The sequence below is a fragment of the Pelophylax lessonae genome, assembly GCF_965119305.1.
Source record: "Pelophylax lessonae genome assembly, chromosome: 6".
Lineage (NCBI taxonomy): Eukaryota > Metazoa > Chordata > Amphibia > Anura > Ranidae > Pelophylax > Pelophylax lessonae.
The window spans coordinates 289,678,159-289,701,089 of NC_138773.1; the positions used below are offsets into that span (position 1 = coordinate 289,678,159).

At 39.3% G+C, this 22,931-nt stretch overlaps 1 protein-coding gene across 6 annotated transcripts in view; it reads left to right on the forward strand.

The window, feature by feature from the left end:
* LRP1B (LDL receptor related protein 1B) overlaps positions 1 to 22,931 on the forward strand; it is a 2,177,452-nt gene that overhangs the window by 1,604,125 nt on the left and 550,396 nt on the right. For all 6 annotated transcript variants that reach the window (XM_082262163.1, XM_082262161.1, XM_082262165.1 and 3 more), the window contains exons 36-40: positions 3,584 to 3,718; positions 11,192 to 11,321; positions 15,379 to 15,505; positions 19,756 to 19,907; positions 20,214 to 20,338. In XM_082262163.1, coding sequence (XP_082118289.1) covers positions 3,584 to 3,718; positions 11,192 to 11,321; positions 15,379 to 15,505; positions 19,756 to 19,907; positions 20,214 to 20,338 — 669 coding nt within the window. The remainder of the gene's footprint in view (positions 1 to 3,583; positions 3,719 to 11,191; positions 11,322 to 15,378; positions 15,506 to 19,755; positions 19,908 to 20,213; positions 20,339 to 22,931) is intronic.

Sequence of the window (22,931 nt, forward strand, 5' to 3'; positions counted from 1 at the left end):
TTTCCCTGCAAAAGTTTTAACTATGCAGTTTGGTCACCTGGCACTTGTTTTATAAACTTATGTGAAGATATGTGCAGCCATTTTAGTCATCTATGGTTTGCAAATTGCAACTTTAAAGTGAAAACAGGTTTCCTTTAAAGCATGACTCTACTTTTGTTGGGAAAACAACATTCCCCTCTGGGTGATCTCTGTACATTGCAAGGATTATAACAAACTTTGTTGCAGATTCCTATCTTTTGTTATTCTGAAGAATTACATGTGTGTTTGTCTATATCCATGTGGGAAAGTGACTCTAATGGGAGTGGTTTCATGATTATCACTCAGCTGCTGCACCTGCAGGGCTCTAATGTGGCAAGCTGCTGTGCCTACATCCCTCCCGTTAGCCGTGATTTCCTTTTGGAAGTATCTCACCAAAAATGACATTTTTGTTGCAGGGGATGCCAGAAATCTGACTTGTATCTTAGTAAAGACTAGGGATGATCGTACTTTTGAAAAGTTCGGTTCGACCAGAACACCCGGATTTCCTGAAAGTTCGGTTTGGATTTCAGAACCCCATTGAAATCAATGGGACCCAAACTTCTGGAATCAAAAAACACCATTTTGAAGCCCTAAAACCCAATAAATGCCCCTAAAAAGTGCCCAGGGACTTTTAATCACACAAAAAAAAGTTCTTAAAAAATTTCATTTTTGATAGAGAGCCAAATATTGAAAAAATTATTGAAAAAAAAAAAAAGAGATTTCTTTGGATTTAGTGTCTGGGGGGGGGGGGTCTAAAAAGTGTACCTGTGAAGTTTCAGCTCTGTAGCATGTCCAGAACCAGAAAAAAAAAGATTGTTTCTATTAGGTCACTTATAGAACAGGGATATGGCTCCGCTATTTTCACACCTTGCTGATTTTGTACCAAGCGTTTTTTTGGGCATTTTTTGGGGGTTATTGGAGCTAGGCATAACATCAGAACTTCTGTGTAGGGGTATATATACATACACATATATAGGTGTGAAAGTAGCAGAACACTATACTTGCGCTAATGAAATAATTAACACCCATATGGCTTCTCTGCTATCACACCTATATGTGTGTATGTGTATAAATACATATAAGTGTGTGTGTATATATACCCCTATACAGAAGTTCAGATGTTTTGCCTACCTCCAAAGACCCACAACAAATTCCCCCCAAAAAATGCCTGCAATAACACACCTGGGTGTTTTTTTTTTGGTGCAGGCATTTTTTTGGGTATTTTTTGTGGGTCTTTGGAGGCAGGCAAAACATCTGAACTTCTGTATAGGTATATATACACACACACTTTTATGTATTTATACACATACACATATATAGGTGTGATAGCAGAGAAGCCATATGGGTGTTAATTATTTCATTAGTGCAAGCATAGTGTTCTGCTACTTTCACACCTATATGTGTGTATGTGTATAAATACATATAAGTGGGTATGTATATATACCCCTATACAGAAGTTCAGATGTTTTGCCTGCCTCCAAAGACCCACAAAAAATGCCCAAAAAAACGTTTTTTTTTTGGGGCAATTTTTGTGGGTCTTTGGAGGCAGGCAAAACATCTGAACTTCTGTATAGGGGTATATATACACACACACTTATATTTATTTATACACATACACACATATAGGTGTGAAAATAGCAGAACACTATGCTTGCGCTAATGAAATAATTAACAGGCATATGTCTCTGCTCCTATAACACCTATATATGTGTATAAATACATATAAGTGTGTGTGTATATTTTTTGGGGTCTTTGGAGGCAGGCAAAACATCTGAACTTCTGTATAGGGGTATATATACACACACACTTATATGTATTTATACACATACACATATATAGGTGTTATAGGAGCGGAGACATATGCCTGTTAATTATTTCATTAGCGCAAGCATAGTGTTCTGCTATTTTCACACCTATATGTTTATATATATATACATACATGTGTGTGTGTATATATATACCCCTATACAGAAGTTCAGATGTCATGCCTGACTCCAAAAATGTCCTCAAAAAAGCCCTATATATGCCTGCAGCAAAAAAGAAGGCTGACAGGCGAGAAGCCATATCGCTGTTCTGTAAGTGACCTAAGAGAAACAATCTTTTCTCTATAGCGGTCACCCTGAAATGGAAGGGTTTTGTCACCCTGCCATAGCAATCAGAGTCAGTTAACCCTACACTACACCGCGGTCCCCTTACACTTAACACTTTCCCTACAGAAACTAGATTATTAAAGCTAACTATAGTGGAAAATAGTACCCTAACTACACTAGATATCCCTTTCCTCACACTAATAATTGCTAAATGACACTTTGAAGCAGAAGTAACAGAACTGCTTCCACTCTCTTCCACGTCCCTGTATTACAATGCTAGGAATTTGGCGGGGCTATCTTATATACTGGGGGGCGTATTCACTAATGATTGGCCTCTGGACCCCCTAGTCACTCCAGTCACATTCCTAGCATTCTCCTGCCCCCTCAATTGTCTTTTAGTGATGGTTCTGGTCCAATCACAGGCTTTTAAAGCCCATTTCCTGTCCCATTGCATTTTGGTTGGTTCTGGTTGCCGAATTCCGAACTTTTTCAGCAAAAAGTTCGGAATTCGGCCGAACCTCGAACAATAAATGTTCGGGTCAAACCGATGGTCGACCCAAACCGTTCGATCATCCCTAGTAAAGACTTCTGGGAAAATTGGTAAACCAATCACACAAGCAGGAAATGATGTTTCTGGGGTGTGGTCAGTATACATTCTGTGCACAGAACACCTCCAGGTAGCCATATTGAATTGCATTTACAGAAAATGACAGAGCTGCAGATTGAAAAGGAAACATTCAATTACAATATGGCTTCTGTCATAATTGTATACTCTATATTATTTTTTCTTTATTTGCTATTTTGTTTTCCCCTTGAAAGTGGAGTTACCCTTTAATTATGCCGTTTGGTCACCTGGAACTTGTTTGATAAACTTACAAGAAAAATAATATTATTGGAGAATTTGTCTATGATCTTTTTAAAAAGGAAAAAAAAAAAGAATCAAAAACTGAAGTGCATTTGTATAGCATTCATAATCCACTTTAATGAATAAAGCACCAAGGTTTGTTCTCTAATTAATGACCCTTTGTGATGGTTCATCATCCACCGATGGAGAATCCTATAACTGTGCACAATACCTAGTCTTCTTGTGCTGTATATGTTAATTACCATTTGGCTCACGTAAAGAAGATTAGTGAAAGCCTGCTCTGTATTTGTTATTAGTTAGAAAACTGTATCTGCAATGTGTGCAGGAGGTACACATTTTCAGTCAACATAGATACTTTTTTACGTTAACCACCAGACTTCCTGCAATGCCCAGCAGCAGCTTTTATCCAGCTCTCCAGTACACTCATCAATGCTTCAGCTTTACACCACCTGGATGTAGCCCCATGCAAAGTGGTGTAAACCCTTCAGGCCCCAGACTCAGTTGCTGCTGCTTCTTGGTACAAGAAAGTTTTAAAAGACTGCAGTTAGACAGCAATAAAGAAATGTGTGTTCTTTTCTGGAGGAATCACCTAAAAACTTTCTTTTCTCAGGAAATGACACAATCTATTGGACCGACATGGGCTTCAACAAAATCAGCCGTTCAAAGCGAGACCAGACATGGAGAGAGGACATCATCACCAACGGTCTGGGAAGAGTGGAAGGAATCGCCATAGACTGGATTGCCGGTAGTTGCCTTCTTCCTCTTTGTGTCTGTTAAAATTCATATGGGATGGGGAAGGGAAAAATTGTACCAGGGGATGCCACATCCCATGTTAATGGAAACAAATATATTAAAAAGGCTTCAGGACTTCATAGGCATCACATGGATCACAACAATAACAACCATCTTCAAAACAACAGGAAATGTCTCAGAATGGAGGGGAATCCCTCAGTTATTACTAGAATGCATGTCCCTGTTATAAACGTTACTTTTTTCTGGTTTTGATGAGAACTCTGCCACCCTTATTCCTGGTGGCAATGGCAGTTAAGACTTCCTAACAAGGCCATAAACTACAGTTGAACCTTTAAAGGGGTTGTAAAGCCTTAAGGTTATTCATCTTAATGCATTCTATACATTAAGGTGAAAAACCTTCTGTGCTTCAGCAGGCCTCCCTCCCCCCACAGACCCCCCCCCCCCATTTTTCTTACCTGGGCTTGATCCGATCCAGCGATGTGCATTAACATAGCAGCTCCAGCCGCTGTCTCTGTCCTTATTGGACAGATTGATAGCAGCGGGAGCCAGGAGCCAGTGGCTCTTGCTTCTGTCAATCAAAAGCTGTGACACAAGAGCATGGGGCAGGCCGAGTCCCACTGTCTTTGTTGAAGGACGCAGCAGTGGGACTCGGGAGCAAGCCCGCACAGGTGCCCCCATGGTAAGCAGCTTTTGGTTGGGGCACTCGCTGAAGAGGAATCCCAAAAGAAATGGACTGGGGATGCTCTGTGCAAAACTATTACACAGAGCAGGTATGTATTACATGCTTGTTATTTTTTTTTTTAATCAAACATTTACAATTAGGTTAAGTGGTTCTAACTCCTTACCACTCCATACAGAACATAAAGTAGAATTCCAGTCAAATACTAACTATACCTAAACTATGCTCCCATCCCCATTCTAAGCCTATTCTATTTACCATGTAAATAAAAGGTCCAGTCATATAATCTCCCCAGCAGCCAGCTTTAGCGAAGAACAGAGATCACCAACAATGGCTTCAGAGCCTGGGTAATGATGTCACTTATAGGCTTACTATGGAACATCTATTGTTGACTTGCCATCCTCTACACTAAAGATGATCATGCGACTAGACTGGCATGCCTTAGTTGAAGTGAATGGGTCTGGTGTCCATTTGGTGGCCCATGGACAACTTGGTTATAGCCCATGCCATGTCCTATTAAATGTGCATGATAAAAAGTCAAAGCAATATGGACTTTATATGCACATATATACAAAATTAAGAAATGTATTAATCTGCATTAAAATAATTAGTATACAATATACAATTTAAAAAGAAAGATTTTTCCTATTAAAAAGATAGTAGGTTGCAGACTAGATGTAAATACCCCTAGTGGAGATTATAGCATATATAAAACCTTGTGCATAGAAAGTATACAACAAAATTGGCATATTCTTCAGGTAACAGGGTTTCACTTGTCCTTGGTAGACCTCATATATTCCACTTCGAGTTCTTCTCCACATGTTTCATGGCCTAGTAGCTTCTTCAGGAGCTTTAATGATTTGCCATTAGAATGCCACAGTCACTGCACTTACCCCCAAGGTCTTGCAGCCCCCCCCCCCCCAGCTTGGCTGCAATAGGCTTACATGTAAAAATGAGGGGACAAATAAATAAACTGCTATACTAAATGTTGGGGCTGCATGCCTCCACTTGTATTAGGATATCAATGCTCCCAGAGGATTAGAGAGCCTTAGTCTTAGATTTGAACTAATATGTGGATAGTGCAGTTGTTAGAAGAGATGTAAAGCCCCAGAATGGGATTTCCATCCACAAATTTGCCGGTTGGGCCATAAGCTATATAACAAATGCCTGTCCTGTATGTGCCTCCTATGTGGCCATGGGTCACATGCAGTGAGGGGGAGGAGAGAAAAGAGGGGACAACCATCTTCCTCTAAGTGCCTATGACTGGACCACGCTCAGAATAGGTTATTATTGACATCTTTCTTTTACAGGGTATTTAAAATAGTCTTAGAATGGGGATGAGAACAGGTTTAAGGAAAGTTAGGGTTTTACTGGACTTCTACTTTAACAGAAAAAAATTAAATACACTTTAAAAAGGTAAACTGCAAATGCTATCAAGAAAATATTGCCATTGATTTATAGTCCAAACTTCTACTCAGATTTCTTAGTTTAAGTTTAACATTAAATTCTCATGCTGCTTTCTGCTAAATGCATCAGGCTTTTCACAATTTTTGTTGAAGGGACTGTGGTGTTTGCCAATCACTCTGCGTTTTATACCTTCCAGCCTATATTTATGGTGCCCACAGTGGGGTTGACACAGAGTCATTTCTTTCTGATTGGTGTGGAAAAAAAATGGATGAAGGTATGAGAGACCTCTTCCTGCAAAAACCCAAGATTTCTAATTAAAGCGATTATCAAGCCAAAACTTTTTTATAATAGAGTCAGGAAAAGTTAGAACCCTTGCCAGGTCTGTGACCCCTCTAAGCGATTCACCATTCTATTTGACCTGTTGACGATTGTTACAGGGAGAGAAAATAATAAGGAATCCAAAACTACTGAGGGTAAGGGTACATTTTTCACATGGGGACACATATTTTGGTGATACTTGTCTAGGAGGAGATTACTTTGGTAAAATTTGCTCTCTGTTATTGATTGTGTCTGCAGGTTAAGAAGTGAAGAGAAAAAATCCCAATGGGGGACATAAACAAAAAAATAAAATAAAAATAAAACTGAACATTATTCATGATACCCTATCCAAAACATATTTTTTCTAGAGATACATTTTAGGAGGTGAGGACACCAGGCTTTTACACAGGGAAGTGGTCTGATGTACTCCACCGTTGACAGGTTGAAATGTTGGAGCCTAAGCCAAATAGGCTCTTTCCTTTGTACTGTGCTTCCACAGTAAAATTTTGAGCTAGATTAATGTATACTTTAACATCTTTCAAAGGGGTTTCTTACTTATATAACTCATAATTACACATTGGTGCATTAAAGCACAGAATCCGTTTCTAAATTTTGGAGGCTCTCCCTGACATTTTAAGGCCTCTGGATATGTGTTTTAATGGTGAGGATGATTAAATAGTAATAACCTAGTATTATCCTTCCGAGAGCAATTCAGGCAGAAATACATCTTAGATGCTATATGCCTGAAGTTATGATGTCTCGGAATGTGGTAGAAACCTTCAATCTCCAGGCAGAAGCAAAAAAAACTCTGCTGAGACCTTCAGTCAAGCAACAGTTTACCTCTGTATATTCTCTATTCTCTTTTTTTTTAATTCTTACCCTGCGGTGTGGGTACTACAGTTAATGAAACATAGAACTAATATATGAAAACATTATCCTGTTATTACATATATAATCTCTCATCATTTAGGATGGCCTGAATGGTGATAAGTATTCGAGGACTTCATCTTTTTTGACAACTTTATTTAATTGTATTGTGATTTTATAGAGTTTCTCCAGCAAAGAGTTCAACTCTTTCCACTTGCTCAGAGAAAGGATTGAAAAATAGATATTCAGCCCCCAGCTCATTACCTTCTGCAGCAGAGAACTGTTTGAATCCTAAAATCCTTATGTAAGAACAGAAGTAATAAGATAAACTGGTTTCTAAAGGGGAAGAGTAGGGGGTTGGTGGTTGTGGCCATAGAGGTAAATTGGTATTTTGGACGATGCAGTAGTTAACATGCTGCAAATAGCCAAAAAGCTACTTTCCCTGTAAGCTTTCCATACACGGTTACTTATTTAACAGGTGTAGATACTCACAAGCCTTAAAGTGATTGTAAAGTCTATTTTTTTTTTTATAACAAACATGTTATACTTATACTGCTCTGTGAAGTTAGTTTTGCACAGAGAGGCCTGGATCCTCCTCTACTAGGGTCCCTTTTCTGTGCTCCTGGCCCCTCCCTCCTGTTGAGTGACCCCACAGCAAGCAGTTTGCTGTGGGATTACCTGAACCAAGTCACAGCTCCCTGTGTCCATTCAGACACGGACCTGAGATCCGACCCTGCCCCTCTCTCTCTTCTGATTGGCTGACTGAGTTTGATTGACAACAGTGGGAGCCAATTGTGCCACACTGCTGTCTCAGCCAATGAGGAGGGGAGTCCCAGGCAGCTGAGAAACTCCTGCAACATTGCTGGATAAAGATGGGCTCAGGTAAGTATTAGGGGGCTGAGGGGGGCTGAAGGGGGCTGCTGTACACAGAAGGTTTTTTTTTTTTATCCCACTGCATAGAACGTCTTAAGATAAAAAAAACCTTCTGCCTGTACAATCCCTTGAAATCAGAACTAAGTCCTCCTATGCTTTTCAACCAAGGAAGATTCCATCTTAGCCCCTGTTTGATCTGACGTTGCCTTGACTTGACAGTTCGGTTGAAGGCACAAGCAACTTTGACAGTTATCATTCATGATATCCCTTGAACGTAACTGTTTTGGGAAACAATAAAGCCTAGTACACACGATGGGATTATTGGATGAATGATAGTTTTTTTTTCCATGCTAGTCTCCATATCAAAAACGACTAGGTTACTAAAGTATGAAAATTCTCGTACAACAGAATAAAAATTCAGAAGTGATATATTGTATTTGTATTGCATTTTCTGATGAAAACTATACAGATTAAATGCAATGAAAATTTTTTGTGGTTGTTCCTTCGCATAATTTTGGATAAAAAAGCTCTGTGCTAATGATTATCATACAATCACTTGGAAAGTGATATTTTTTTGTGCAATATTCTGATGGTATGCACTGCGCTTAAATTTGATGGGTTTATTGTCACGTTAAAGATGAAATCCAGGTACAAATAATTTTCCCTTAATATATTTCTTAACCACTTGATGACCGCCTCCTGTATATTTAATGCGGCACACAGCCGCTTACAGGCAAAGTGACGTAGTACTACGCCGCTTGGCAAAGAGCCTCTAGGGGGCGAGCTAGGCCCGCCAGAGGCGCGCTCCCGCCCCCGCTCATTCCCTAGCCAGCGCGTGTGACCGGCGGCTCCGATGGCCGCCGGGCCACTCGCGATCTCCCACAGGAGAGGGAGAAAGACAGACGGCTGATGTAAACACAGCCGTCTGTCATTCTCACTGAAGTAGGCACAGAGGCTATGCGATCCTGTAAGATCGCATGTCTCTGTGGTTACTTCACTAGCCACACCCCCTGGCAGTTAGAATCACGCCCCTAGGGACACACTTAACCCCTTGATCACCAATAAAGTTAACCCCTTCCCTGCCAGTGTCATTTTTACAGTAACAGTGCATATGTATAGCACTGATTACTGTAGGTCACTGGTACCCCCAAAGGTGTCAAAAATGTCAGTCAGGGGGTCAGATTTGTCTGCCGCAAAGTCGCATTCCCGAAAAAAAATTGGCAGATCGCCGCCATTACTAGTTAGAAAAAAAAAACTATAAAAATGACATAAATCTTTCCCGTAGTTAATAAACGCAATAACTTTTGCGCAAACCAATCAAAATACGCTTATTGCGATTTTATTTACCAAAAATATGTAGCAGAAAACAAATTGGCCTAAAATGTTAAAAAATTTAGATTTTTACATTTTTTTTGAGAATTTCATATAAAAAAATATTGTTATTTTTTCAAAATTGTCGCTTTTTTTTTTTATAGCGCAAAAAATAAAAATCACACAGGTGATCAAATACCACCAAAAGAAAGCTCTGTTTGTGGGAAAAAAAGGATGTCAATTACATTTGGGTACAGCATCGCACGACCGTGCAATTGTCCGTTAAAGTCAAACAGTGCCGAATCGCAAAATAGGGCCTGGTCTTTGAGCAGCCAAATCTTCCGGGGCTGAAGTGGTTAACCACTTGCTCGCCTAACCAATTCTGATACTTCTTACACACATGTAAAAAAATCTGTATTTGTTTTGTATTTTTTTTTACTAAATAATTACTTAGAACCCCCAAATATATATGTTCTGCAAGCAAAAACCCTGGAGAAATCATTAGTGATTGTTGCAATTTTGTTGTATGTCATATGATTTTTGGTTTATCAAATACACATTAATCACTTTATTGAATGGTAATGCTCACAAATATAATATAATATCCAATTGTTTGGTAAAGTATTAAAGATGCTGTTTTGCAGAGTGAATAGATACCAAATGTGTAACACTTTAAAATTGTGCACGCCCGTGGAATGGCGACCAACCATGGTACCTAAAAACCTCCTTGGCAACATTTTAAAAGCCTTTACAGGTTACCAGTTTAGAGTTCAACAGGAAGTCTGGTGGTAGAATTATTGTTCTTGCTTTGACGTTTGCAGCAATACCTCACATATGTGGTGCGATCGCCATTTGCATATGCATGTGGGACCTATGCGTGCATTCGCATTTGCGTGTAAGCACAGGGGGCAGGGACACTTTATTTATTTTTTTTTTATTAATATTATTATTTTTTTTTTATAAATATTTTTGACACAATCTCTTTGTTTATTTTTTTTTTTTTAGATCAACTTTATTGCTATCACAAGAGATGAACAACATCCTATCTGATAGCATGGGCAGTGTCAGGTACTCTTTACTGAAAGATCTGGTGTCTGTTAGACCCCAGAACTCTCCTTTGCCCTCAAAAGCATCTGATAAAACCAAGATTGGTCTGATCAGGTGCTTTACAAGCCGCTAACAGCTTGTAAATAACAAACTTAAACGGAAAGTGACAAAAGCCTTGTTGCTTCCGGTTTCATACATGATAGAAATTATCGGGGAATAGAAGTTGCTCCTTCATCTCTATGGTATGCTCACCTGACTACCCATTTCAGGCTCCGGCTGCTTGAGACTGGCTATAGAGCTGCTGGATCATTTTTACAGGAAGGTGATGTGTGTGTGTGGGGGGGGGGGGGGGGTAGGTACCACTTTCTGCCACCTGTCAAGGTTATCAAGTGGCTGTATACAACACTATACAACATTGTTGTCTCTAAAAAGAAACCCGCGATCCTGGTAGAACCACTAAAACATATGGCATGTTCATTTTAGGGAAGTGATTAATAGCATAACTGCTTTTGTAAACTCATATAATACCATATAAAAGTAGCTGTGACATCAAAACTGGGTAGCACATAACCTGTGCAGAGTGCAGAACTGTGTTTGGGACCCAGCAGGACCCCCCACTGTTGCCTGCCTGTGGGAAGCTGCAGGGAGGGTGGGTACAAGACCAGTCACCCTGCACAAAGAGGACTAGCCACACTTACTGGTCTGCATTGCAGTCACTTCCTGCACAGGGATAAGGTACAGGAGTTGTTTGATGCTTGATTATTGCAAAGATCCTGAAGCAAGACAAGACACCAAGATTAAAAGATCCAATGACCTCTGGATTAGCAATAATGATGCCAAATGCATTAAAAAAATGTATGTCAAATGATCATTCCTTCTTTTTATTAAAAATGAGGTTCACTTTCATTGCACATTTGCTGTTTAGGTTTAAAACTGATGAAAATATCTGTTATCTTTTTGCAGGTAACATCTATTGGGCGGACCATGGCTTCAATCTGATTGAAGTGGCAAGGCTCAATGGTTCCTTCAGATATGTGGTGATATCTCAAGGTATAGACCAGCCCAGGGCTGTTGCTGTACATCCAGAGAAAGGGTAAGTACTTTTTTGGAGGGGTAACCGGGCCTCTAACGCTAAAAAATTGCAACAGGGAAAAAATATTTATATTTGTTGCAGCTGCTATAGTACTTTCAGTTGATTTACAAAAGCTAAATAGGCTGCTTACTTTGCAAATACATTTTCTCCACAGCTTAGTGAAAAAGGTGAAGCTCTGCTGACTTCAATCATCCAATCATGTGCAAAAATGCATTTTTTTTATTTTCCTTTAATATGATCGTGTATTCTTTGCAAAGTAAAACTTCACCACATTCACTAAGCCGTGGAATTCTTTTTCAAAGTGCAACTCCCTTTGCAAAGTGAACAGCCTATTTGCTTTGAGTAAATCAAGCCCAGCAACTCAAAGCAAGCAGGCAGCAAGTTGAGTTAGAATGAGGCCAGAACTAGAAATACAGAAAAAGTCCATAAATTCTACCCCTTTTAGGATATTTATTTATTTTTTAACCTTTTTTGCCTGAGCATACTGTAGATCTATGATTGTCCCAAGCATGTTTGAATCCACTTACGTTTGACTTCCACTAAAAGTCTTTTGCATCAACTTCTCTTTCAGTAAAATAAAAAAATACTTTCCAAGATTAGTTTGGAACTTTCTATCTGCTTCTTTGAGATCTTGTCCCTGTTTTCTTAAACTCAGCTTCAGATTGAAAATTCTGTCCTTCTGAACTCTCTGTTTTAATAAATGATTCATGTCAATAACGCAGAAAGTACTCACTTCAAATAATCAGCATGATAGCCGGGAAACTGGCGTTTTCGAAAAAATGTGCCTTCACATTTTTCTCACAGGTTTAAAGTGTCTCTGTTACTTGATTAAAAAAGGTTTAAAAAATCTGCAAAATTTTCCTTATTCAGAGATTCGGATGTATCTGAATTTCTGAACCACAATAGTACCAAATTTCAACAAATCCAAAAAAAAACAAAAAACTGAAACAACAATTTCGTAGATGACATGATGAAATAGTTTGGTTTTGTTAATGTTTGAAGCATCCGAAATAACAAAATTACATAACGTATGATCCAAATTAATTCGGATCCATTTCATTTTTATTTTGCATTACCATTTTTCATCATTATAAAAAAATGCCCAATTTTTGAAATGGAAACATATTGCAATAAATACAGTAAGGTATAAAAGTGAAATAAGATGATGATTCCTACTTATTGTGTTTGGGTTGTATGGAGGTGAATCCATCAGAATCTTTGAATCATAACATAACGAATGAATCTGAAACTAATTTTGTTCCATTGGTTATGTTAGGATTCAGAGATTCTGATGGATCCACCTCCATCCACCCCAAACAGAGGGCATAAGTAATCTCCCAAATTATCATGTTAACATTTTAAAAAGAATATAGCCAATCTTCTGAAACCACTTCCGAAAATATGAATTGATTTGAAACCATTGTTATATGAAGCGATTTCAAATATACAAAACAATTCTGGATATAGAAAACAAATTCCGCAAACAATTCTAAAATAACGAATATGTTGAAATGAAATGAGTAAGAAATGTTAACGAATAACAAATTACCGAAATTATATTTAACAAATGAATCAGAAATAAAATGAAACTAATTTTCAACACACCCAGAAGAGTTTTAGAATATAAAGAGACCGTTGATCTGTAGGAGACCAAAGTTGGGAACAGCAGGTGGTGGGACAGATGTGTATAAAGCCTCCTCTTTTACTGTTCCTGGTTTTAAAAATGTTTTACTCAAGGAACAGAGTCACATTCCTGTGAATAAACTCATATCTGATTGGCTGTGACAGCTTACCGCACTTCTTACATTATCACTGCGTTTTGCTCTGCTTTATTGGAAAAATCTATCTAACCTCAAATATAATATTTAATTATGTATTTTGTGTGAGCATGCTAGCCATTTTTCATGATGTCTTCTGTGCAAGCTAAGCCTAAGTAAGTCCTCAACCAACTGGTTGTCTCATTTGTCATTTAATTTCTTTTTTTTCTGCTTTTCACTTTTCCATTATATCGTGGTTCATTAGTGTGAGACAAACCAAATACAGGGATTTGATTTTCCCATTCTGTCAGACCTTTAATTGGAAACTTGTCATAAATGAAAGACACATACTGCTTTTCTTCACTTCTCCTTTAACAACAAAAGTATTTGCCTGGCTGTCTCTGGCTTTAGTATTGAGTTACTGACCTGGGACCAGCATGCAGATAAGGACTTGTGACTTTTCTTTGATAATACTGATCTACAATATGTTCTTGCTCTTGGTTAGTATTAATTTGAGGATATGGATTAAAAGTGCTGGAGCACTGAGTTTCTTTTGTCTTTATTATATGTTATAGGTATCATCAAAAAGAATGGTGTAGATATAGAGAATTTAAACATTAGGCTGGCAGGTTCTTTACACCTAAGGATTTCTATGATCACCTTGGGTAATGATAGGTATGATTGAATCTACATTTGAAGTGCCATACCATAAAATTCTACTCTAGATTAAAATTTATTCCAGAAACAGATTCTTTATAAACCCAACATGTTTTGGGGACTGCAGCTTCACTCTCTTCACCAGTGCTAGAGTAAAGTAAAGCAAAAAAGTAGGTAAAGAATGATGAACAAATCCTATATATACTGTACATTATTGTAATAAATAAGTAAATCTAAGAACTGAGGAACAAGTTTACATATCATTTTAATGATGACATAAAAAATATAATATGCTGGAAATGTTATTGTTAATGCCATAAGAATCATAATCATACTAAAAATATTACAGATACCAATGAAATTGATCCCAACACCTTTTATCCTTTTTTGTGATCAATTGAATTGTTATCCACATTATTTTGTGCATTTTTCTTACTTTCTTTGTCTATTTTTTGTGTTATACTTTAGTCCTGGTGGAGGGGGTGAAGTTACAGTCCCCAAAACAAACTGGCTTTAAAAACAATCTGTCTTTGGAATAAACTTCTATCAGGACTTGAATATCATGTTGTGGTGCTTCAATTCTGGATTCACTTGTCAGAATGTATTGGGGGAGTGGGGTTTGTATAACAGCTGGGCAACTGGTATTTTTGAGATATCAGTCGGAAATGGCAGTCCCATATTCCCATATAGAAAACACTATCTCTGGACCACACTATGGGGTTGATCTACTAAAACCAAGGAGTGCAAAATCTGGTGCAGCGCTGCATTGTAACCAATCAGCTTCCAGGTTTTATTGTCAAAGCTTAATTGAACAAGCTGAAGTTAGAAGCTGATTGGATACCATGCACAGCTGCACCATTGTTAGCACTCTCCAGTATTAGTAAATCAACCCCTATGGAGATGTTAGATTGTTGTATTTTGTGCTGTTTTAATTTATTTGTGATAGCTACAGATTTGAAGAATACACAAATAAAAATTTCCGCACATATATATGCACATATTGCAGATGCAGCCCACACATGTATGTAAAACCCAATTGTTTTTTTTAGTTCTGAATAATGTAAGGAAAGGGTTTTTCCTTACAGAGAGAAAAAAAAAAAAGATGTAAGGAAGGAGAAAAAAATTGCTAGGACCAGAGTTTCCAGCCGGGGTCCTTTTTCCTGACTAGACATATTAAAACTGATTACCTAGAGCAGAGATGGGGGTTATATACCAAGCTGAGGACAGCCCATGGGTGTAGTCAGGTGTTTTTTGTTCTGCCTAGTCCTACTCCTGGAGGAGGCAATATAACCCAGTAGTTATGATTTATGGAGCTCTGTGTCCATCGATGAACGAAAGAGAAATGTGTTTTTGTCTGTTAGTCCATTAGAAAGGGAAAACATTCCAAAGAGGAACACAAATAACAATAAATCCAGAAAGAGGCCCTAGACACGTCATGTTTTAAAAAAAGTGAATTAAAAAAATAAACATTTTGGGTGGAGCTGGGATTACAGCCATTGGTTGTAATATTTGTATACTCATAAGCTATGAGTTTGATTGCCCATGTGTTTGTTGGGAGATCAGGATGGTGGGCTTTGGAAAGTCTTATTGTTTTCTGATGTCTAAAACTCATTAGTACATTTGCTACATTTTCCTGGTTGCAGCTATCTTTTCTGGACTGAGTGGGGACAAACCCCGTGCATTAATAGAGCCCGACTGGATGGATCAGAAAGGACAATACTTGTCAACACAGGAATTGCTTGGCCAAATGGAATATCGGTGGACTATGAGGTTTGTCTCTTTTAATATATAGAAATTTCTTTCTCCAGGCAGTTCACAATCATACCTTTACAAATTTCAGCCTGTTCTTCATCCCTTCTATTGCATATGGTTGCTTTACCAAGAAGATTTAACCACCCATTCCCTAATTTTGACCCCTCACTACATCTTTCAATTTTTAGCCAATTTTGAATAATAACAATCAAATCAGTCCACCATTATCACTTATAATTATATCACAGATTTTAGTGGCAACTGTTAAAGGTAGGTTGCCTTGATAAACCAATTTCTTAAACTAAAAGTTGTTGAAATTGCCTAAAGATAGCCATATGCACTGTATGATCTGCATAAAAATATTCTTTTTTTCTCTCAGGAGCCCTAGATTTGCTCACTCAAATGACTTAACTCTGCCGTGCTTTCTTTGAATTGGCCCAACAGGGTCCATGTAAAAGTATGCTACAAGAGTTGCAAAAAAGCAAACCGGTGATATAACTCATTTGGGCTGAATTACTATAAGTTGAGAATCTTTACTCAATAAATTGTACCAGTTTTCACACTAAAATCCAGTCATGTGCAAATGAAATAAATAAACAGAAATTTGCTTTGCATATGATTGGATAATTGAAGTGCATATTCTTTGAATCTATCTGAGTGAAGAATTTCAACTCTTTTAGTAAATTAGACACATCATCTCAGTCATCTACTTCATGGCTATGCCCTGCCAATTGCCTTTCTTCTTCCTCCCAGTAAGACTAATAAAAAAAAAAAGTATTCTGCGCTTAGTAATAAAAAAGTTCCGAGCTGCACCAATAATCATCCGAATACCAGATGTCAAATTTTTAATATATGCAAAAAATAAGTGCACATCCCGGCAGAATAAATCAATAACAACAATGACTATCAGGGGCGTAACTACAGGGGTTGCAGGGGTTGCAATTGCAACCGGACCCCATGCTCCAGGGGGCCTGTGCAGCTCCCCTGTACACCTGGATAGGAGGGGTGGCGGGGGCAGCATGTAGAGAAATCACTGTCCTTTTTCCTCCTGTAGCTGCAGGAGGAATATAGAGGGGATTGGTTCCTCTGTATGCTGCCCCCGCCACTCCTCCTATCCAGTTCACTTGTGTTCTGCTGTCTCTGGGCCCCTGTGTTCTCCCCTGGTCCCCCCCCCCCCTCCACTGTGCTCTCTCCCTTCTCCTGTCGGCTGCGTGTCATAATAGAGAACCAGGACGGGGTCGGTAAATATGTAATTTACCAGCTCCTTTATTTTCTGAATAGTCATAGTCAGTGACATTGTAAAAAAATAAAATAAAATGATAAAAATAATATAAATAAAATACCAAAAAATAAAAAAACACTGACTCCAGTGGGTGAACTTCCAGGATCGCAAAGGTCACACTTGCAACCGGGCCCTGTCATTCCATCACCGTGGGGAGGCCCCAAGATGGCAGGAAGGGGGCCCACTGCAGAACTTGTGAAAGGGTCCAGCTGTGGGACCGTAAATAAGGGCCCCGCAATGAGAGTAAAGGGCCCCAGGATCAGTGGGAAGAGCCCCAGGCTTGAAGGTAAGGGCCCCGGCAAGGGGGGCCTTAATGGTTTCTTGCACTGGGGCCCTAAAGGTTCTAGTTACGCCTCTGATGACTATAATATGTGTAAGATAATAAAATTCCAGTAGTGACATTTTTTCCCATCAGAAAATAAGTTGATAGTGTCCTTTTAAATTAGAAAATGCAATTCACAGATGAAGTGATTCAATCTTGAATAAGAATGGATTAAAACCCGGTGCCCACCATCTCAAGTAAAGATAGCCTCTTACCAAAAGGAGGGGATCCCTTTAAAAGATATCAAACCAGCATCTTTGAACCAAGCCTCCGGACAACCAATGATATCCACAGTACCTTTCACTACTAAGATTAAGTGACTTCAGAGGTCAGTGAACCAGGCCAGCAGAACATGGTTTATTAAAAGGAACAAATGCCACAAATAGTATAAAACTGCAAAAAAAATGACTTTATTAAAAATTTGACAAATACTTACAGAGGTAATTCACAAACACCACATAGCACAAAACGCCTCGCCACCAACCACTCAGTGGGCAAGATAACTTCACCGGTTAGGCTTCACCTGCTCCATACTGTGGATATCGTTGGTTGCCTGGAGGCTTGGTTTCAACGTGCTGGTTTGATCTCTTTTAAAGGGATCCACTCCTTTTGGTAAGAGGCCAATTTTACTTGAGGTGGTAGGCACCAGGTGTTTAGCTATTCTTATTCAACATTGAGTCACTTTATCAGTGGATGGTTCACGTTCCTATTTAAAGCGGAGTTCCACCTAAAAAAATACATAAAAATACCCCCGGGACAGTCAGGGCTAATGCATTCCACAATGGATAGCCTCTGAACTATCCCGGGTTGCACTTACCTGCAAGAAGAAATACTTACCTTGAAAATGTCTTCTCCAGCACTGCCATCTCAGGTGTGGGCAGCTTGAAGTCAGCGCGATCCTCTTCTGCGTCTTCTTCCGTCCTCTTCGGTCCCACGATGCACTGCACCGGCCCTGCCGTCAATTCCGGGGCTGCAGTGTCATTCCTGCACAGCTTCTGGGCATGTCCAGAAGCTGTTTAGCAAGGTATGACGGCGGCTGCACCGGAACTGACGTCGGGGCCGGTGCAGGCGCATTGATTCCTAGGAGCGATGACGTTCAGCTCCCAGGAATCATTGCAAGCCAGGAAGTGACGACGGGCTGTGGCCGCAGAGGGAGGAAGAGGAAGTAAGGTGAGTATATGTTCTTCTAAAACAAGGTAAGTGAATTTAAAAATAAAATGCAAGTATCCATTTGTTTTACAGATGACCCGGGACAAGAAGATGGACAAAAGTAAAATTTTAGGGTGGAACTCCACTTTAAGGGGACACTACAAACCTATTGTCTGATGAGAAAACATTTTTACTATTGGACTTTTATTATATTACACATATTATATGCATTTTTTTTACTGATTTATACTGTGGGGATGCACACTTATTATTTGTATATATTGTCCAATGAGACTACCTGAATTGTCAGTAAGGACACTTTCCTCAGACAAGGTGATGTCTATCAGCTTAGCTATGAACTCAAAAGGCTCAAGAACAAAGTGAAGCGAAATCAGAAAGAAGCAAAAAAGAGGCTCTTGGGCTATCATATGTTGTCAGCTAATTGTTAGCATTTTTCTTTTACATTTGAAAATAACATACAGATTCACATCAGGGTTACTGTAAACCTAACCCCTACACCTAATCTTATTCAGAATTGAAGTCCAAAACTAGACCCTAACCCATACCTAATCCCCAGCAGTAATCCTAATATCTCATTTACATCTGAGCAATTTAAATCCAAAATTAGTTATATTTACCAAAAATGTTTCAACATTCAACACTAGGGTTTCCATCATATTCACCAATGCCTGTTTACACCTGAGAGTAGCATTTCTCATTGTTTGAAGAAGCACAAGAGCATCTTTTGGGGCAGAATTGCTCATTTTGGCCCAATGGACTTCAGTAGAAACGTTTTTAAAAATCACAAAAATTAATGTACAAACGATAAAAAAGTGGGCTGAAAAACAACCAAAGACACTCAGCTCAGGTATGAATGGGTCCCAACACATAGTACCCTCACAGAAATAAATGCTGTGGGGTTGATTTACTAAAACTGGAGTCTGCAAAATCGGGTGCAGCTCTGCAGAGAAACCATAGAAATCAGCTTCCAGGTTTTTTTTTTTTTTTTTGTCAAAGCTTAATTGAAGAAGCTAGAGTTAAAAACGAATTAGCTACAATGTACAGCTTCACCAGATTTTTCACTTTCCAGTTTTAGTAAATCAACCCATATATTGTCACTGAAAAAAAAAAATTTGAGTTGATATACGCAGAAATAAAACAATGTGCCAAATTTTTAGCACCAAAAAACCAGACACTTAAAGTTGTGTACCAAAATTAAAAGATTTTATCTTCCCATTTTTGTAGTGAATGCATCCAGTCACTTTCTACCTAATTTAAACATTTAACTTCTTGTCAGGGCATAGTAGAAATGTATTTTGTAAAAAAGCATTGCTGGTTGAATAAACCGAGATTTTTTTTAACATAGCCATTGCAGTTATTCAGTTTGTCTGGGGTATCTCTTTAAAAATGTTTTTACGACCACACACCTTCCCTTCACCTTTCCATTGTTCTCTTAATAAAGAACTCCTGCAAATGAAAGAGATTGTTGAAGTTTACTCTGAAATTGATCTTTAGGAAAACAAATTGTACTGGTGTGATGCCCGTACGGACAAGATAGAAAGGATCGACCTTGAGAGTGGTCGGAATCGGGAGATTGTGCTGTCAGGGAGCAATGTGGATATGTTTTCCGTTGTCGTCTTCGGGGCTTACATCTACTGGTCTGACAGGTAATTTATTTTTCCATAAGTATTTCAGTCGGAAAATGTGATTTCTGTGCCAGCTCCTTCACCCTTGTAGGATTAGCCATTCCTTAGCAAGGTCACAGTAAGGCTCTTGTGGAGCGCGGCAATTTCCCCAAGATGAAAAATAAAAAGGTACTTTCGATATTCAAAGCCAAACCATATCAATGTCACGGGCAGAAGTAGGTTTTCCTATACTGTCTTTGAGATCAGATATTTGTTGCATTTTAACAACGTGTTTGAGTTTAGTTATCCCAGGATTGCTGATCTGAAATTCTCTCCCATTTTTGGCAGAGCACACTCCAATGGCTCTATCAGAAGGGGCCCTAAGAATGACGCTACGGATGCTGTAACCATGAGAACAGGACTTGGGATTAATCTAAAGGATGTGAAAGTCTTTAACCGAGCCAGAGAGAAAGGTCTGACGCTTTGCATTGTCTGTTCTACCATTATTGCTGTCAGATGTGTGGATATTTATTTTTTTTTTGCTGTTCTTGTACAACTCTACAAGGCCTTGTCAATGTATTTGTGCTCTGTTCTTTCAAAACATCATGCTAGCAGTAGGTAAAACCTAAGTGTAGCTGAAATTAAAATCGGGAAAACACAAGGAAATAACTTGCAGTCAGTAGGATGTGTCCTTTGTGCTGATTCCTCTTCTTTAGTAGAAATCTTCCTCTGTCCCTACCCCTCCACCACCATGGTTGAGGATTAATACAACTAACGGGCTGTCACAGGATATCACCAAGAGAGCTTGACTAGGCTTGCCCTTTCCACACAGCTGCAATCTTGATCAGAGCCTTTGACAGCCCTTAGTTCTATTAGACCCTACTGCACCGGAATACTATAGCAGCGGGAGGTGCAAAAACAGGAGAATTTCAACTAAAAGGAGATGAATCAGCACAAGGGACACATCCTACTTGACTGCAAGATATGTTCCTTGTACTGATTTTCCTGTTTACATTTTAACTACACAGGCTTTAATTGAGTAAGCCATATTTTACATATGTTTTATTTTTAATAGCTGCAAAATTAGAATAAAAAAACATTTGAAGCAACAATCTGTTATTGCAAATGTGTTAAGTGTATGCAAACTCTAACAATAAACAGTTGTCCAGCGCAGTGAAAACGTAAAGAGGCTGTAAACCCTGTGAAAACAAAAGCAAAAACAAAAAAAAAACTATAAGACAAAGGCATATTGAGCTAGTATGCATTGCATACTAGCTCATTATGAAATAATTACCTTAGAACGAAGCCCTCCAGCGGCGCCCGCACACCGCTGAAATGGTTAATATCTTCCCCGGTGTTTCCTCCAGGTTCACGGGCTCCGGCGCTGCGACTGGCTGGAGCTGCAAAGACGTCTTTCTCATGCATGGGCGAAGGAACTGCTAATCACGGCACAGGGCTCTGAAGAAACGGGCGGCCGTTTCTTTAGAGCGCAAGTGCCAATGCCATCATTGGCGGCGTATATAGGAAACATCTCCTAAATGGTAAAAGTTTAGGAGATATTTACAGTACCTATAGGTAAGCCTTATTATAGGCTTACTTTTAGGTACAAAGAAACCGGGGAAGATAACTTCCCAGGTTTTTCCCAGTTTTTTCATATACAGGGATGGAGACCAATAGCATGACCTGCTTGTCTCATGTAAAGTCCCAAATATTTTATGAAATTAGGGATGGAGTCACTGTGCTTTACAGGCCAATTGCCTCATATAAAGTCCCAATCTGTGTTTTACACTGCATCCGCCAAGGGGTTGGAGGTGTATGCTTCTAAGCTGGTCGTTTTCAGTTTGTATCATCGCATAACATCGCTATTAGAGTTTTGAGATACTAGACCAGTCATGGATGGGGGTGGGTTGGGGGAGGTTTGGGCTGCTCCCTCCCACCAGCCTCTTATCTATCCATTAGCAGCCATGTGTTCCCATTGTGGAGACACTCAAATAAAAGTGTTAGGACTGCAGGTAAAACAGGGTGCCGTGTAGTGGCCCTGCAGCTTACACATGGGTTTGCAAATGCATATCAACTAAACCCCTGTTCTTTATTTATATCATGAGACAGGTTTACTTGGTTGGTGGCAGACTGGAGGGTGAGTACATCAGACTGGGGGCTGGCTGGCTTCCATGAACCTCTTTTAATCTTTTTCAACCTACATTTTTTCTGATACAGGGGTGGAGACGCTGGGCATTACCTGCTGGTGTCTCACCTAAAGTCCCACATAGCCTACATTGTTTATACTTCCTTTTTAAGACTTAAGTGGCTTCAACCATGACTATCAAGACCAGTGGTTCAGGTTTCCACTGGGCTGGACAACTGTCTATTATTTATAACAGTATCAGTGCTGCCTTCATGAATAACTCTGCTGCAGGTTACACACCCTGGGCTTTTAAGTGAGTGTGTGTGTGTGTGTGTGTGTGTGTGTGTGTGTGTGGGGGGGGGGGGGCTGAAGCTGTTTGCGCTGGTTTCCCTGTATCCTCCCTGTGGATTGGGTTTGGTTTTTTGGCAAACTCTAACCATGAACTTCATCTAGGCACTGTGTTTTGGATATTGTAGAAAATGATTCAAAATGGCCACGCCAAGCTTAATTTGACAATGTTATCTTTGCCCGGACAGGTCTGCTGATAGAAATTGCAGGGCCTCGCACAGACTACCTGACAGTCCCCCCCCCCACCCCAAGAAAATGTTCAAACTATATTTTGATAAAAATACAATAAAATTATTTTTAGCAGACACAAATATAACATAACTCACAGAATTCCTGCTAAATCTAAAAGATAAAGCTGAGTTGATAAATAAATTTCTGTGTGTGGGGGAGGTGTTGGGGCTCATGAACATGGGTGCTGTGGTCTGTACAGTATAAATCAGTGGTTCATTTATGTGGCTTGAGCCACCTGGAGCTGTATGAACACAGCTGCAGGTCCTTATCTGACAGGCATGGGGATGCAGGTGTAAAGCCAGAACACAGACAGTGTACATTCGGGGACCGTTCACCTGCACACCTGTCCAATTATAGCCTGC